This window comes from Anticarsia gemmatalis, chromosome 17 (assembly GCF_050436995.1).
Source record: "Anticarsia gemmatalis isolate Benzon Research Colony breed Stoneville strain chromosome 17, ilAntGemm2 primary, whole genome shotgun sequence".
Classification (NCBI taxonomy): Eukaryota; Metazoa; Arthropoda; class Insecta; order Lepidoptera; family Erebidae; genus Anticarsia; species Anticarsia gemmatalis.
The window spans coordinates 8,895,619-8,914,375 of record NC_134761.1 but is presented as its reverse complement, the minus strand read 5'-3'; the positions used below and the strand labels follow the sequence as shown (position 1 = coordinate 8,914,375).

Sequence of the window (18,757 nt, the reverse complement as noted above, 5' to 3'; positions counted from 1 at the left end):
TAGTTGACTATTTTTTTTAAGTTATGGCTTCTGTATTGATAATATTTAAAATTACTTTATATAATACTTTTAGAAGTAGTAATAATGAGATAAAAAAGTGCCAAGTGCGAGTCGGACTCGCTCGAGAAGGGTTCCGTAGCAAAAAAATACGAATACACTTTTATTGTACGGAGATACAGCCTGGAAACAGACGGACTGACAGACAGCGGAGGCTTTGTAATAGGGTCCTGTTTAACCTTTTGGCTAAGCCGGAATCCTAAAAAGGAAAACTACATACATTATTATATGAATACAATAAAAAGATTTTTTTTAGATGCCTATAGTACGAAACTAAAAAAACATAAAAAAGTAATAACTACTAAAGCTATGCACATACATTTTTTAACTTTTTATTTTCGGAACAGTATACAATACACACTACATTGAGCCGGCCAGCCCTATCTAATAGATACATTGAGCAGTGCGCTTGCGATCACTGATCGGCTCCAATGATCGGCCTGCGTGACGCGCATGCGCAACACCGACCTTACATCTGTGTCATACATACCGGTACATTTGCTTTGTAAACAAAGAATATATATCACTACCTTATACCCGTGACTATGTCTACGTGAAAACATTTTTCCGGGGTAAAAAGTATTTAATATGTTAATCCAGTACGTTTTCTAACTGTGTAGATATCAAATGGTAATACGATTTTTTCTATGAGATCTGAAGCGCGATTCTCTACAGTTGATACTACCAAGGATCGAGTTTAACATTTAAAATGTTGGCTACATTTTAAATGTTAAACTCGATCCTTCTTTTCCGATCCTTTGTTAATTATTGAGCTAATAACCAGTACATTTTCAAGTCATTTCAAACTTTCGATAGTCTATTGTACGGAAATAGTAGTAATTTTCGAGTCGAGAGAGAGAGATTACCTCAAAATCCGTTCAGCGGTTTTGGCGTAGTTTAATAACAAACAAACGCCCAAACTTTCTCATTTCTTAAATTACTATAGAAGTATTCATAGTAAATTCTACTGTTTGATATCCAGCACGTTTTTTGATTTAGGTATTTGAGTTTGTTGACATTGTTATTCGCGAATGTGGTTTCACTTTTGAGAAAGTGTGTGACACGTGCTGTGGTATTTTGCAGTATGTGCATACAAGTTATGTGTTAAGTAGCTTTAGTTATAGCGGTACTTTATCACTTTTATTCATGTCTAGAAATGGCAATATAAAAAAATAGTTTATTCTTTTTTATAAGTGTTAGACTCTCAGGTTACTTTTTTGGGTATCATTTGAAAGATTAAAAGACAAAAGTAAAGGCACAAATGCTGCAATTGAATAATCTAATACTCGTAATTTTTACGCACCTGTAGCGCGATCCTATACCTCTGTCAACTATCGACAACCGGCTAGCTATCGTCAAATGTTGTATGAAAATCTGATGCCATGTGAATGAACTTTTCTGTACATTTATTTTAAATAGAATACTCTCGATCGACTATTGTACAAACTGTAAAGAACTATCTACTTACCACTAGTCAAAATTTTATCTTATAACATAATCTAATACAAGTTAATACTACCTCTATTTAATGACATCATAAATTGCGCTGATCCTACGAGAGGAAACCATAAATCACTCGCGAGCTAACCGCAAGAATGTCTGACTGACTGTGGTCGTAATACATCTTCACTGACCTAAAGAATTCATGTAAATTATGACGTTTTTTCATATTAATTTAACCGCAACTGCATTTAATTATAGAGGTAATTAAATAAATTCCTATAAAATAGTAAAAATATAACTTATTTAGTACACTTATTAAAGAAATAGAAAAAGACCTAACCCCTCCCTCGTTTGGGAGTACGGCTTAAGAAAAATACAGAAACTATAAGATATGAAAAGTTAAAAAAGGCTTTATGATATAGCCCGATGAAATCATTTAAAATCGGACTAAAAAGATTTGTTTGGAGTTTCAAAACTAGGCTACACTAGGGCATACATCTTTTTGTTATATAATTAAATGCACAACATGCATATTGCAGATAGCTACTTATACCTGCTTACCCCCATGTGCTAATAATGTAGTAGTTAGGTACATAGGTATTGATTTATTTCGGGATAATTTATCATTACAAAGCTGGTCGACCCTTAAATGATTGAAAAGTTATTTTTAGGTGGCGGACATGTTACAAAAACTTAACGAAGGCATAATCTAACCTGAATCAAAACCCAGCCAAAAATAACTTCGTATTAAAAATCTACTTACTTTTTATACAAAAAGGCAAAAGTCCAGAAATAACTTTTAGGTACGCAGTGAGGCGTAAAATGATAATTAATTTGATAAATTTGTAACATTAATAGCCTCTGACTACCCTTATGAGAAACAGGCGTGATTTTTTGTATGTAATTTGTAATTTTTTTTTTGACCTCTATTAACTGACCCATTATTGGGCAAAGGTATCCTCAAAATCGTCCACCAGTCTCATCTATATTTATATACCAATAATATAATGCTGAACAATTAAGAAAAAAGAAATAGAATAAAGAAGAATTTGTTGTAATCTCAACTATTGGTTAGAATGAATACAATTTTTTTTATGTTGAATAGTCCATTTGGTGAGGAAGGCTATAGACTAAATAACATTACACAGTGAGTAATGTGAATATTGCTGAAAACTGAAGTCTACGCGGACGAAATCGCAGGTGGCAGTAGTGAAATACTGTTAATGTTAGAACTTTTTACTGCTTATTTAGACATTTTATTTCTTAAGACCGGGTAAAATGTTCTTTGAACATAATAAAATCCTTAAATAATAAATAAGACTAGGATTATGGTCTTGATGATGAATTATAATATTTATCCACCTCGAAATGCAAAAACCAATAAAACTACAAGGCTGAGGTTAGTGTACTTTATGCCAGAAAACCTAATAGCTTTTTGATTTTTATTTGATTAGTAATAAGGTCTTACGAGCGAGGTCGTGTTATCTTAGTCGAATCTAGAAATGTTTCAATGATAGTCAATTATTAATCAGATAAAGCGTGTTTTGTTGATTATCGTTCACCAAAAAACTACTGGACGGATTTTTAATGCAATTTGGCACACTGGTAACTTATAACCTGTAATAACACATAGGATAAGCATTTTATACCTCGTAAAATATTTAACGCGGACGAAATTTCGAGCAGAAGCTAGTGTAATCTGTACTAATCTGTACTAATATTATAAAGCTGAAGAGTTTGTTTGTTTGTTTGAACGCGCTAATCTCAGGAACTACTGGTCCGATTTGAAAAATTATTTCAGTGTTAGATAGCCCATTTATCGAGGAAGGCTATAGGCTATATATCATCACGCTAAGGCCTATAGGAGCGGAGTAGCAATAAAAAATGTTACAAAAACAGGGAATATTTTGACCCATTCTCTCTTATGTGACGTAAGCGAAATTGCGCGGGTCAGCTAGTATTTTATAAAGATAGAGTCCCTCTAAATTAAGTTAACTGATTTGTAAGATGAATCGTTATTTTTTGTACAAGGTATTCAGATTTAATCATTTCAACTACAGATAAATTGTTATTTTTTAATAACTTTTCACGGATACGTTTTATTTATAGCAATATTTTAATCACGATTGCCAAAAAAATTGTAATTAGTGGTTATATCCGAAAGAAGATGGTTTTGTTGTTTTTATATTTTTTGCCGTGACGGGTTTTCCGTGGTGAAATACGTAACACTTCGTGCCATTCAATTATAGCCTTATTTTATCTTAGAAGATTTTTTTTGTCACTAATAAATCAGAATTCAATTAAAATCAAGGGTCTTCTCCCAAACGAGGGCAAGGGGTTAGGCCTTGAGTAAAATTATCTGTTTATTCAAATAAAAATGTTGAGGCAACAACCTACCCCAACATCACAAACAACGAACAGGATTTTACATCATTTATTTTTTATCAAAACCGACATTTAGAATAACAAATTGGGTTTTTAAAAAATGACAATTAATAACGATTTACAACTCTTCTTTTAACAAAATATGGTAAAGAACGTTCTAAAAAAATGGACGATCTTTGCAGAATAAAAAAAAATAACTTGCATAAATGTTTTTATGTATTATTAGTATGTATTTATTGTTTTTGTTTCTTATTTTTGACAGTTTACAAATTAGCCATCATACCCATGTCATGTGCGTCGCGTTGAAGGTTTGAAGAGGTAATTAAATATTTAAGAACTTGGCAAAGGCGTAATACAGTAAGCCTCCCAAATAATGTATTCAGAACATGTTTTTGCGTATAATTATGTAAAAACTAATGTTTTGTTATGGCGCAGCGTCATCTTTAATATTAAACTTATGCAAAAATAACAAATCTATCGGTCTGTCTGCCTTGTTTTTACATAACTATTAGTGTTAAGGCAATGGTAACAAATGGTTGGATTTTTCCCTGTCAACATACTTTCCCATAGGCTCATACATATTATTTTATCTTTAAAAACGTTAAAATGTCGACTGATCGCTAAATTGCTCATTGCATATTGCTGTAAATATTAATCCTAGAATAGATTATCGCCGAATCATTACAGAATATTTGTTACTAAAGTGTACCAAAAACAATGAATGGTATGCGAGCGAATTCGTTGACAAAGCTTAGTTAAAGAGTAAACATTGTTGACTAATTTTGTTGGAATTTCCTATGCGCAGATAGGAATGTTTTTTTCTACCATGTTTAAATAAATATTTTCAACATGGCAAGTTTTTTTTAGTATAAGAGATCATAGAAGCCATCGCGCGATTTGAAACCGTGACTTTAAACTCAAATTAAAAGATATTTTTAATAGTTTTTTGTTTCATGACGTCAGAAGGTTTAATTGATAGTTACAAGTTATTTCGCACATGTTATCGTACAAATCCAAGGTTTTTACAAAAGTAAACATTAATTAGAGTATAACCTTATTAAAATAGAGTTAAATGCGATGGAAGTATCCTCAGATACCAAAACTTAAAAAGATTTTAAAAAACTTTATTTTGAAGCTGCACTCTGTGTTAACAAATAATTAAATGTCTATTACATTCGTCGCCTTGGCAATTTGAAAGAGCCTTTGTACGAAAATCAAATGTTATTATAAAGATGTTAAAATAAACATAATAATAGCCCCGGGCAATGTTATCTGAATAAAAACTAACAAAGTTCTTAATTAGTAGGGATTCAAAGCATTAAATATCATTGCACAATAAAAAAACTAATGACATGACCTGTTGACCATAAACAAATTCTATTTTTAAATAAGGTGTTTGCAAATTAAGTCCAAATTTTATTTAAATTATTATTAATTCATTATCACCTTAAGATCTTTTAATTAGTGAATTTGTAAACTTTAATTTTATTTTAGAATATACCTTTTTATTTAATGACATCCTAATAATATACAAGAAAAATGCTTCCGTGTTTTTATTCAAGTTGGCCACGTGAACTTTGTTAAACTTTAGGTTAGGTCATTGAACCTAAGACATTTTGGTATTATACTATTATTTTAAACTTATGAAAATATACTACGATTTCAACTCGTTGTCAGCTTTGCCTTCCTTCCAAATATATATTGGAGTTGGCTTCTAGTCTACTACGATTTCAACTATAATAATTTTTTTACTACGTTCAACGACTATTTTGGATTTCATAATATTACCTTTTTTATTACTTCAATTATGTTATTTTTGTAATCCCGCTGAATGCAGGCTGACTATTGACAATTTTACATAAGTACCGCTAAAGTGATCTTTACATCAATTTATTTAAAAAGCATTTATTGTGAAGATCTAATTTGTGTTCAGTTTAAACTATAAAATAATACATATTTCGTATATCAATTGACTGAATTTCTATTATTCCTTTTAAATCTTTGACGAATTGAAGAATAGAAGATAATGCATTCGTGAACAAAACACCAGACGCATTTGTCCAACAGTTTTATTACTCTATTGAGGTTGCTTTTCTGAATACAAAAACTTATGATACGATTTCGTTGAAGTTTATTGAATCATCATAATTATTTATTTGATTTTTCAAATTTTTACTTGTCATAGGCGAAAACTATTCGTCTGCTTGTACCTATTTTGTAGAAAAAGTTCTGGCTATTTGTTAGGTTATATAGAATGTTGCATAATTTATAAAATATATTATCTAGCGTACAGGACTTGCCGTATTTGTCATGAATCGAAAATCAACACAATAGAAATAGAGAACTCAAAAATAAAAAAATACTCTTATTTGAACGCATTTAAAAATACTTTACAGCCCAAACCCTGTAATCATAAACCTCTTAAAATAAAATTGGTGACCTAGGGTGGACAAAAAAGGTTTTTAATTTAGTACTTAAACTCATAATTGCTACAGGAGCGAATAAATCCCGCCATTTCTGCACGTGTCTATGAAAAAACTAGAATACCGACCATAGAGGTGTTATTACAGACTTCGTATGTTTCAAGTATGTAATTAGCATAGAGTAGGAATATCGGAAGTCTGCCATTATTGTATCAAGTGCATGAGTTAATGCTATTAGTGGTTCTTGAGTTTTTATGCATTCTTCTAGACTGGTTTGTAGACAGTAGTATTTCTGTGGCTGTTTGACTTAACGTTTAGGTTAAGATTAGAATGGTGGTCAGAAAAAAAATATTTGGCCTGCGTGGTGGACTCATGGCCTAACCACTTTCCTCGTTTGGGAGGAGATCCTGGCCCAGCAGTGGGTAGAAATGAGTTTTAAAAAAGCATTTAATTGTAATACGTAGGTGCTTTGGAAAGAGTGGCCTTGAGGTAGTCGGCTCTCGCTAGTTCGACTAATATAATTATCTGTAACTTGGTAATCTCATCATTAAATCTTATTTAATACTTAAATTAACTGGTTTTAATGGCTGACGGAGAAGAGCACTTGGCTGGTTAGCTTCACCAGACATTGCTCTATCTATCTGATAGGCTTTGCAAAGTTATTGGAGACATCTTAACAAGTAAGTTGTAGTTTAGAGACCTTGACTAAATACAGAAAGTGATAAAAACCACCGTAACACAATACCAGTGAAGGGAAACTCCGTAAGGGGGTCGCGGACAAACGCGGCCCTTTGCTACATACACTCTACACCTGCTTGAACATTGATAAACTAAATATATACCCTATAAATACAACTTGTATAAATGCGAAAGCTTGTGAGTGAAATTTAGTATGAACACTAACGCTTATAACCTGGAGTAACACCTAAATCCATAGGATACTTTTTATCCCGGGAAATATTTCTAAATTCGCGGGCAGATGCTCGTTTATACAATTAAACAGCACTTAAAGATGCCTAATAGATAACATAACATCGGCGATACATATAGTTAACTTAGTTGGAGGTCTCCTATGAGAAGAAATGCGAAAATCTTTAAATACTAAGCGTATTGAATGCGCTACATAACTTTGTTTCAATATCCCGAACGAAGCCAGGGTGTGCAACTAATCAGGTATCAGGTAAACGATCCTTAAAATACCTGTTGCAGTTTGCATCAAATGCCCTTTAAAGTTTGACCTTTACCTCCTTAAAACAGCAAAGATTCCATTGAATAAATGTTCATAATTTATAAGCAATCGCGGTAATTTATTCGTTTTCAATTTAATACATGGTTCTGCGCATGACGCCGTCACGAACACCTGCGTCAGGTTGCAGCGCGCTTGTTTATACCTTTAAGAATATGTATTACATAGTAAGTTATATAAAATGTTAAGATTAAAACTTTATTATTTTAGTGAGTGAATGCTTAACGGTTTAATTATAATATCAAGTATTGATAAGATCTTCAGTAACTTGAAAGTGTTTTTTGACAGCGCGCTATTTTTCAATATACCAGGTGGGTATTTGTTTTTTTTTTAACCCTACACACCTAATGGACTGAGAACATATCCTTGTTTTTATAAATAAAACGCGAGCAGAGCCGCATGTGTCAGCTAATTAGGCGCTCACAATATCTGCTTAACTCACCGATCGGTAAATTATCAGTTGGTTAAACAACCTTATCGCGGACATTCCATGAACAGGTGGCCGCATAGTGGTAATTGATCACATCTCCGTGCTTTGGAGGGCACGTCAAAAGTTGGTCCTCTTTATTGTCATTTAAGATAACAGTCGTTAAGCCATGTAAAATGCCTCGCGGCTTGTACAACTTTGACACTAGGTTGACCACTAACAATATGATGAATGGGGAATGCATGTAGCGCTGCGAATGCAAAGATTGAAGTATTTTTCTTTTGTACATCATTGTGAATGTCTGAAATCTAGAAGTTGTTTCGTAACTCGACATTGGCATTACGTGTGTTACTCAACAGTGATGGACAGATAACAGTGTAATTCGTAAGATTAATACGTTCATAAAACTTTACTGATCATTGTCAGAGTTCAGAATAATTAAAAATTGAACTAAATGCTAAATATTACGCCATTTGCCGATTTGGTTTTTGTGTTTTAGAAAATATCACTATAATATGTCAATGGTTATTGAAATTTGCCACTGACAATTTTTTGTTGAAAAGATATGTAAATCTCCTATTTTATCCAAATCTATTTTGGGTGACATCACTACAACCCTATACCAATGTATGCCCAAAACAGATTTTTAAGTTTCTCGTTAAGGTAAGGTAGGGTATATAATTATCTGTTGTAGCTTCTTGCCTCTTACAGTGATAATTTAACTGCACGTTTGGCGCAGTGGTTTAAGCGGTCACCTCGCCGCAACAACCGTAGCGCCGCGTGTGGTGGGTTCGAATCCCACCCGGGACAAATCTTTGTGTGATGAGCACGAGTATTTGTTCTGAGCCTGGATGTTAATGTATCTATATAAGTATGTATTTAGAAGTATATAAGTATGTTTATCAGTTATTTGGTTACCATAGTACAAGCTCTGCTTAGTTTGGAATCAAATAACCGTGTGTGAGTTGTCCAATAATATTTATTTATTTATTTATTTATTTTAATTATAATTTTATTGCAGTTTATAAATGCATTATACGATGTTATCTATTAATTTACTGTAAATAACATTCAAGTCTAAATATGAATATAACGGTGAGAATATGCAATTCTATTTAACTCAGTTAACGTCAAATAAATAATTGTAAGAGTCCATTAAAATTTTTAAAACATGACTTAATAGAGAAACATTACCTATTTAACTGCGCAAAAATTGTTACTGTCTTTCCATCATAATAAGATTTCCTAGCAAACATGATCAAGGATGACAATGCAAAGAATGTGTTTCAGTGACGATAGTTCATCTTCGAACCACGTGGTGGCAGCACTTGCCGGAAGATTAGAATGCAGCTGCAAATTGCTGCAACAACAATAAATATGTTTATTCCAAGACATAATCATAATTAATTACTTATAATAAATATCAATTAAAAGAGGCGTATTTGAATAATGTTTTCTCAATAATCTAAAGATTTCCTGTAATCAGTAATTTATATTTTTAGTACGTATGGAAGATTTTATAGTTTACGCGGAATACTGATAGGGACAATAAATAAATGATAAAGTTGTTTATGTGTTTGAAACAAAAAAACTAAGATAAAAAGTGCGTAGTAGTCGTAACCAGTAGTCCTGTATGACAAGATGTATGGATGTAAATGAAGCATAGAAAGTTTGTAAATATCGTAGTAAGTGGCATTCTTTGGTTTCTGCCTATTATTGTTAGAAAAAGGCGTGTTTTTATGTATGTACTCGTATGTACAAAAAGTTTAAATTTGTGTTGTCTTGTTTGTTTGCTGTTAAACTAGTTTTTATCTAAAGATCTAATAAAATCAATGAGTAAGTTCATTGACTAAGGTTAAAGGCATTTTGACCTTAATACAGTTTTATAATGTCAATAAGTAGTAGCGACTTTAAAGTTATCTAAGCAATATTTTTTGACCGTTATTTTTTTTACCGAATATGAAAATATTTTTGTTATTTTTATGCAATTAACAAACTGCCGGGTGCATTGTTTCATCTTCTTTATTACACGTTTTTCCTAATATGTTTCCCACAGTGTTACGGAAATGTTTTTCAGAAATAATTTAAATTATATCTTCAGCCAATTTAGAGATTCATCAGAATAAAAAACTTAAATGTATCGTAACAATTGTAGCACTGATATTTTGGAAAAATGTAAGGTGATTATTTTTGTTTTTGAACATCTAGAGTAGAGAGCGAGCATCTATTTTCCTTAAAAACACCGATTTTGAAACTTCGGGAAATCGTGAACATCAAAGCCTAACATGGATGTTTTTCGATTGAAACATCGACGTATTATTGGGATCTCTAAATCAACCACGAGTAGCAACCAAAATGATTTTTGTGTGGATTTTGTTCTTGATATTCTTGAACTTTAGGCAAAATTTTGACAATGACTTATTAACATGCACATCTTAACGTTAATTAAGTGTTTTAACGAAGGACGACATTCAAGCGGTTTTTATTAAAGTTACTTGTATTGAACTTGACCGACGCTACTGTGAACTTTGTTGATCGAATGACCCAACCGGTCAGTGCAATGTCAAGGGCTTATTGCAATTTTATTTATAGCTGTCAAAAAGGTTTCTGATGTAAATAGGCTTCCATTGCGAATAATATATCGTATGTCATATTAATTTGAGTTTTAGATATGGTTGTCCTATAAAATAAATATTATTTCAATCGACTTCATATGAAACAGTAAATATTGTTTATGCTGACCTAACGGCTTAATTCTCTGCCAGTCAACCTTAAGGTGGTGTAGAAAGAAGTTATTGTAGTAATTAAATTGTGGTTATTGGTACTACTTTACTTGTAGTAATTAAATAAAAACTTATTGGCCCTGCCTACATATTCCAAACTGACAGTAAATTCACCTACCATATTTTGACAATCATAAGCGTCTACTTATATCTGAGTCAATTTAATAAATGATTTAATTTTGATTTTATTATAAAAGTGACATAATTATTATCACGTCGTTTGTAAGGAGCAAGACTAGTGATCTATTTTCTTAACACTTAGTTAATTTTGTGTAATAAATTATAACAACACATCTTTTTACTCTACGTACCTTATTGTATAAAAAGAAAGCAGCAACGATTGCTATACTACTTACTACACCATAACCCAATAAATCACGCATAATTTACTTTTTTCTCTCATAGCTTTCTTCATACGGCACAGATAACTGTTTACATGTCACAATTTAAGAAATTGACGTATATTTTCATCCATTCGTTCCCACGTGGTTACAAAAGCGACAAAATGGATCAGTTGCAAGTGAATGTATGAAGTAACTTCTCTCGTAATGTTGCTATTTGTGTTATAGATTCTGTAGTTTATTAAATTGTTACTTGTATTGATTTAATACGGTTTTAATACTATCAGTAGAAGACTATATTATTTAGTGCGTTTTGACAACTTGGCTACGCAACTGGATAAGTGGGTACAATTCTAATGTCGCATTTTTCTTCGACACTGCAGTAAATTGAGTAAGTATTTATTAGTTTGTACTTTTTATGGCTTTAAAAAATCACCAAACCAAAATTAACGGAAGAAGAAGAATGTTGGGTTCAAAACCCACCCGGGACAATTATTTCTGTAATGAGCGCGAATACCGTAGAATAAGGATTGCTTAGTTTGGAATCAGATGACCGTGCGTTGTCCAAATATGTTTATTTATTTTATGATATTCACTCTCGTACACTTTTTCTTAAGATGACCTGAGTTGTATAATATATTAGCTTATTATATTTAACAAGATGAATTTAATGAGGAATATAATACAACAGAGTAACTGTAATAAAATGTAAACAATGAGATTTTGACTACGATAACATCGTAATTAAACACGTTTGTATTAAATTATTATTATTTAAAATTTTATTATGTTTGTAGACTAACCTTGAGTATATAATATATTCTAGTAATTTTACGAGCTAATTTTTAATAATAATTACTAAGCTTGTTCGTCTAGCGTTGAGACTTGAAACAACCGATTTTCGTGATAATTGTAAGTTAGTTCATCATAATGCATGATCTGGTAATGTTCTAGGAACATTATTTTTTTTTGATACATACCTGATAATATCATGCCTGTTTTACCCGTAGGTGTATGAAAACACTCACGTTTCGCCATTCACAATGTTAGTCCCATGTAAAAGAAGACGATCCCGGCTATCGTATATAAATTACGGTAGTAAAAAACAAATATATCTTACTCTATCTAAAAACATAATGGTGCTTTAATAATTGAAAAAGAAATCAACAGAAGGCAAGATTTGCAGTAAAATAACTCTTCCATACTAACAGCGTTTTCAATATAAAAAAATAAGGCAACCATTTTTACATAAAAATAGGACAATCCAATATTACTTTTACTTACAACAGAAGTCTATTGTATTTAAATAAGCAAAACAATAAGGAAAGGAAACAGTAAATCTTATATACAGAAATAACTTCACCTGAGACAAACCGGTAACGGTTTTAAGCCCAAGTGACCTACTCTACTGTCCTCTAGTACTTCGCTGTCCCACTGATGGGCACGCTTGTATGTTCTCGGAAAGGAATAAAAGCAAAAAGGCTTTAAAGCATTATATGTATGTGTAGCTGTTGGTAAGTTAGCTGGCTTTCCTATAAGGGACTGTGAAAAGACTACATTATGATATAGAAAATTTGGTTCAATATGATTATTTATGATTTCCTATAAAGGACTGCGAAAGGTCTACTTTATGATATAGAAAATCTTGTTTTATACATCGGGCTTTATGAACTCTTATTGGATCTTGTTACAAGTGACAAAATATAGCGTTAGAAATTTCGTTTTGTTTCTTATGAAAAGGAAATGTAAAGACTACTACTAATTAAAGCTGTAAAACCCGAGGTCTAAGTAATATTTTCCACCCATTTCCTATAACTTAAGGGACTGAAATGCTTGATACGGAAAAAGGTATGCCCAACAATATTTTTGTCATTAAAAAAAGAAAAAAATAATTAACCGTGAGATCGCACCTAACATTGGTCTCTATTTTAATCATAAGCCTTTAACATTTTCCTGTGTATCCTAATGCACAGCACATGCCCTTATTCCTAATCTATTTTACTTCACTTCAAATATCTGGTAACAAAACGCAATATTTTCTAACCTACCTTAAGGAAACAATAGTTAGGATGTCTGATCAAGAGTACTTCTATAATTTTCTTCGAATGACAACGCTTGTTTATTACGCGGTAGCACGTAATGTAAAGGAAAATACCTAACTGTTAAGCAATCGGTACTGAGATCTAACTAAAACCTTTTATAGGAAATACGTCCATTCAACTATAAAGGTCAGTTTCACGGCTTATAGATATGTTTCAGATAACTAACGGCTAGATAAAATGACAGCTAATGTAAGAAAAAAAATGACACAATTCAACTTAATAAGGTAATCGATATTTATTTTAAAGTATGGATGTGAATAAGGCCAGGGAAGTTTGTAAGAATCGTACCAATTGGCCTTCTTTAGACTCTGCCTATAGTAAAAAGCGTGATATTATGATACTATATACATTTTGTTTATCGATAACATAATCAATTCACGCATTTTTCAGTGTCCTACAAATAAATTAAAAAGTTGAATTCTAAGAAACGAATTTAATCAATTAAAAATAGGTCATAATTTTACAAAATTACGACATGCAAACATTGTAGGAAGCTATTTTTCCCAAAACATGTTTCCTAAACAAGTTATTAAATATCACAAAATTCATGATATATCTTAATACTGCACTTCCTGAGATACAACTAATGACATTAAATTTATAAAATGCTAATAACACCAACATATGCTGAATACTAATAAAAACACATATTATTTCATAGAGCCGTGTTCAAATGGCGATTTTAACCTTGCAATGTAAACATAATTTCGACGGAAATAAATTCATTGAGTCTCATTTACGCAATGTTAAGGTGAAATCCAGTCATCTGTGCTGTAATTTATTCATGTTTAAGAAAAAACTGTTAGTTCATTTTTTGTGAACACTTCCGTTCGAAAAAAATATAGTACAAGAGTTAATGTTATCTGGTTTATCATCTAAGCGAGAAACATAGAACAAAGTTTACTTTAATATTCTAATACAAGATGAAAAGCATTAAAATATTCGTTTTGTACTCACTTTTCAGCGCTTTTCCTTCAGGCGTACACCTTTGCGCATTGATCAGACAATCCACATAATTCCTAACTAATCTTTTATTCGTAAATATCGCATCGACGTCTAAGTAATCGTATCTTTGATCGTATTTCGGCATATTGACCATGTCGCTAACGTCCTGTCCCACTACAACGTACACAGAAACACATAAAAACAACACAACACGCATTTTTAATAATATTTTTCACGATTCGATGTTTATTTCGCGCGCTTTTGATTGGCGCGTCAAACGTGCGCGCGCGTCGGTACCGCGTATTGTTATGGCCCGCGCGTGGGAACGCTGCTTGTTATAAGGTCAACCTGCGCCCGCGATGATCGTGGTGCTTTCTTTGCTGTACTGAGCTCTACAATGTATTGTTTTCGTTGTTTATCAATATTTAGGTATCGTGGGTAAAAGTTTATGAGTAAAAGTCAGATCTTTCTTTAGAATGTATTGCTGATTAGCAGAAAACTGAAATAGTACACTTTTAATTGTTTTTTTTTAAATTAAGTATGCGTAAAAATATTTTAAAATATGAAATCTACATTTTAATTATTATGATTATATTATTATTTACTCCAGAAAAAATATATTTATTTAGAAAATTAGAAAAGTCGAGAGCAACATTACTTACAAACTTGACTTGACTTCCGGGAAAATCGTAAAAAGAAAAAGTTAGTTAAAGTTCATAAACCTTAACATAAAATACCTTTTTTGAGGCTAAATAAGTAAAACGTATCATTACACAGTGGAAAGTTTAATTCAGTCGACGTATTTGGAATTAATTAGCAAAAGAACAAATAAAATGTGCAATCAAAGATATTGCATTTCTTTTTAAACCATAAAGCCATGGCTTCCGGAGGAAAAGGAAGTGGCATTTTGAAATCAGTTTAAAAATCATATTATATTTTATGAGAATTGAGTAAATTAACTTGTGATATTATTTGCCCTAGAGTTTTTATCTCAAGTCATTTATCTTACCCGCTTTTTAAGGTATTTTTATGTTTACTTTTACTAATTAATGCGAAATTCTTTTGGTAAGAAATGTAGGTACATGATTTTTTTTGTAAGATTTACTGATTCCAGTAAATACAGATACATAATAGAGATATATTTCTTATACTGGTATACCAGTTAGAGGAAAATCCTTGTAATTGTTTATTTTAGATGGTTTTCCAAGGAAAACTTAAGAACTCAGTTTTACAACCTTTCAAAAATTTTTAAAAAAGGTTCCAGCGGCCAATAAGGGGAGGCATCACTCCCGTTAGAAACCGATATAGAAAATTATACCGACCCTATAGAAAAATATTAAATCATATATGAAAAATAGTAGAGCATAATAGTCAAATCGAATTCCTATCATATACCAAAGTTACATTCTGTCGTAACCCACGTTCAGACTAATTTATGTAAATACACGGGTTCCGTACCGCTGACTGTACACAATGGCTCGTCATCTGCGTTTTGAAAACTGCGCGAACGCAATATAGCGATAAATGATCGACAAGATTGGATCAGCAATCTTTGTGATGGACTCTCATTATATGTGTACAAATGTCTACCATAAAAACACACTGAAAATTGTAAGAGAATTATATGTGTGTATCTTCTACAAAAACAAGTCAATATCGTCCCATTGCCGAGCAATTTCTGCTAAGGGCAATATAGTGATCGTACTGAGAAATATATTTATGTATATCATCTTTACTTCTAATATTGAGTACTTTAGCTTTCTTTAAACTTCTTCAGTTCATACCCTTTATAAATGAGGTGCCATATGCATCGCAAAGCTTTGAGTTAATATGTAAAAATCGCTAATAAATTAATCCGCCCGGTGTTATACAAAACAGCATAATTTTACGACCTTACAAAAATCATATCCCCAAACAGTGAGCCTAAGTTGAAGTCTAGTCTAGTTTAGAGCATAGCCTACATCGTTTGGATAACCGTCTGCCTACAAACTATATAATATAAAAATAAAGCACAATTTTCTTGAAAAGAGTTGAGAGTTAGAAATGAGTATCAATAACCTGTGAAATAAGTTGGGAAACTTTGTATGTTTTCTAAGTGATTTATAGCAGATAATAATAGTGAAAGCATTGTTATAACGAAGTATTCAATAGTTCGTCTTCAACTTGCAGATTTCACTTACGTTATTCATATTTTATATCGTTAGGACTTCAATTTCACCAATCAGGAAAGGTCGCCTAACATCTAAAAGACAAACTTGCTATTCTTATAAGTATGGCGACATTGAAACCATGGAACTAATATTCTAATAAATTATAATAAGTATAGGCAGCCGCTCTATGTAAAATACTGGTATTTAGCTGAATCCGGCGAGGCTGGAATTCGACTCCAACATAGTTAAAAGAAAGGCTAGGCTGATGATGGATGCCACTGTTGGACATGGTTCTTCATTTTATAAGAATTAGACACAAAATTACTCAGTAGTGACTAAATATGATTAAAGGTCCTATAAAATAACATTAGAAACTAATTACGTAAAAAAATGTATTTCCATTATTTGCAAATACAGTTAAGCATACTTCATTCCACCGCAAAAAGGGCACATACTTGCTTTCTAAAACTATCAATCACATTCTTTTAACATTAATCAAAACGTCATAATCGCAATATTTTTACATTTCTTCTACTAACTAGCTAACCGCCCAGACTTCACTCTGTAATTACTTTCATTGAAATATAATGATAATAATAAATATAATAATGGCCAATTGCTACTAATATGGTTCAGCTACGAATCGAATCTTAGTTTTAAAACTATTAATAATGATCAAACTCAAACAGTTCCATAATAATCGCTACAACAGTTTAGGAGAAATACAGTAACAAACATACACGAATGAGAAATTATATTATTATATTATCAGTTGTTTGACGGCTAAGGCTATAAATACCTATCTAATATTAGCCGGCCATTGAGCGTTATGTGTTACAAAAACATATTATCGTTAGTCAAATAAATCATTTCGATTTAAACGTAACACTTACTGTACTATGCACACTTAGTTATAAAAAAAATAAACCAGTTAGCAAAAAATAGCACTATGCCTGTGGTAAAATATAGTTTTTGAAAAATGATTTATATAATCTGTCAGAAACGTCAAAATGGCTGAATTATATTATATTTTTTGACAATAGAATTTGACTGTAAAATTGCTCTCGTAGGTTTTTTGCGAAATTACTAAGTTTCTGTAATTTTTTGGACATGCACATAAAAACATTGTAAAATGTACATGTAGGACGTAGGTATATGTAAAAACTGTAATTAAACAATTAAATTATCATACGCTCTTAATTGAATTCTTACTCATTCTTGGTAAAACCATCGATATTATCCTTGGTAAAAACGCTATGGAAATTACGGCGATATGGGAAAAATAATAAAATACTGTATGTGCCTTAATACGATAGCTGACTACCAGTCAAATCAGCTACTCTTTATGAAATGTCTAAAACACATTTATAGTATAGAAATATGACTGTGACGTCACAGTGTCTTATTTTCGTTGATATCAAATGAGTGTCTAATAAAATGTTTCAGTCTGCAATAATTACAATTTCAACATTATTTACGAAAAAAAATGCACAGCGTGAGCATGTTGGGTGAACCTTTTTAGAGAACAAGTTTAATATTTTGTCGTTACCCCAGTCAACTACCCAATTATTTATGTACATAACTTATTTCAAGATGAAGCCATTTTTTAAGGACAAATCGTCAAAAGAAAACAAATATAAATAGCTACCGATCTAGTCTTTACAGTAATCATTGTTTTGCATTCTGTGCTACGGTGCGTAGTAGGACTTATATTTTAACGGAAGAGTGTCAAAACGATAAGCGAACTTATTTGGCAAATATGCAAAACTTTCACTTGAAACATTCACATTCTCCAAGTAGTATTAATGATGGCTCATAATTTAAACTAAAAATAGCATGCCTTATGATGAATGATGAACCGTGTGAAATTATTGCCACACCTACAACCGCGAAGAAAAAAAAACAAAGGAATGGCGCCTATTTATATAAAAAAAGAATGACATGAGTTTAAAAATGGCGGCCTAGTATTTTTTTTAAATAGAACTATGAACAAATATTAAAATGCTATATTATTTCTGTAATTATTCGTTAGGGATGCTCCGAATAATAAAGGATTTCGTTTAATCAATAAGTAAAATCCATACTTATATCCGTAATAATACGTCTACTTCTATAGCCCGATTCTCTACTAGTAACCAGTATATAGAGACCACCGGCAACAAAAAAATTATATGATAATCTGATCAGCGCCTCTAGCGGACGTCATAGAAATATTTTTCAGCACATTTTAAATGTCATAATCTCGAGACTCGATGGTTTCAATTGTAGAGATTCGCGCTACTATTCTTAATTGTTTAAGTCGATTTGAAGCATTTGCTCAAATAGTTGTAACTATAAGGCATTTTAATAATATCCATGCTGTGTGGGTTTCTCGGCATATTTTCCTTTACCGTTTAAAACTGAATATTTAATATTTTTTGCTGTCGTTATTTGCGATAAGCCATTACCGTGTCTA

General features: G+C 31.7%; 1 protein-coding gene across 1 annotated transcript in view; it reads right to left on the bottom strand.

Moving 5' to 3' along the window:
* LOC142979833 (uncharacterized) overlaps positions 1–14,476 on the bottom strand; it is a 48,724-nt gene extending 34,248 nt beyond the window's left edge. Inside the window, exon 1 of the mRNA XM_076125024.1 lies at positions 14,165–14,476. Coding sequence (XP_075981139.1) covers positions 14,165–14,369 — 205 coding nt within the window. The 5' untranslated portion in view covers positions 14,370–14,476. The remainder of the gene's footprint in view (positions 1–14,164) is intronic.
* Between the last annotated feature and the right edge of the window lie 4,281 nt (positions 14,477–18,757).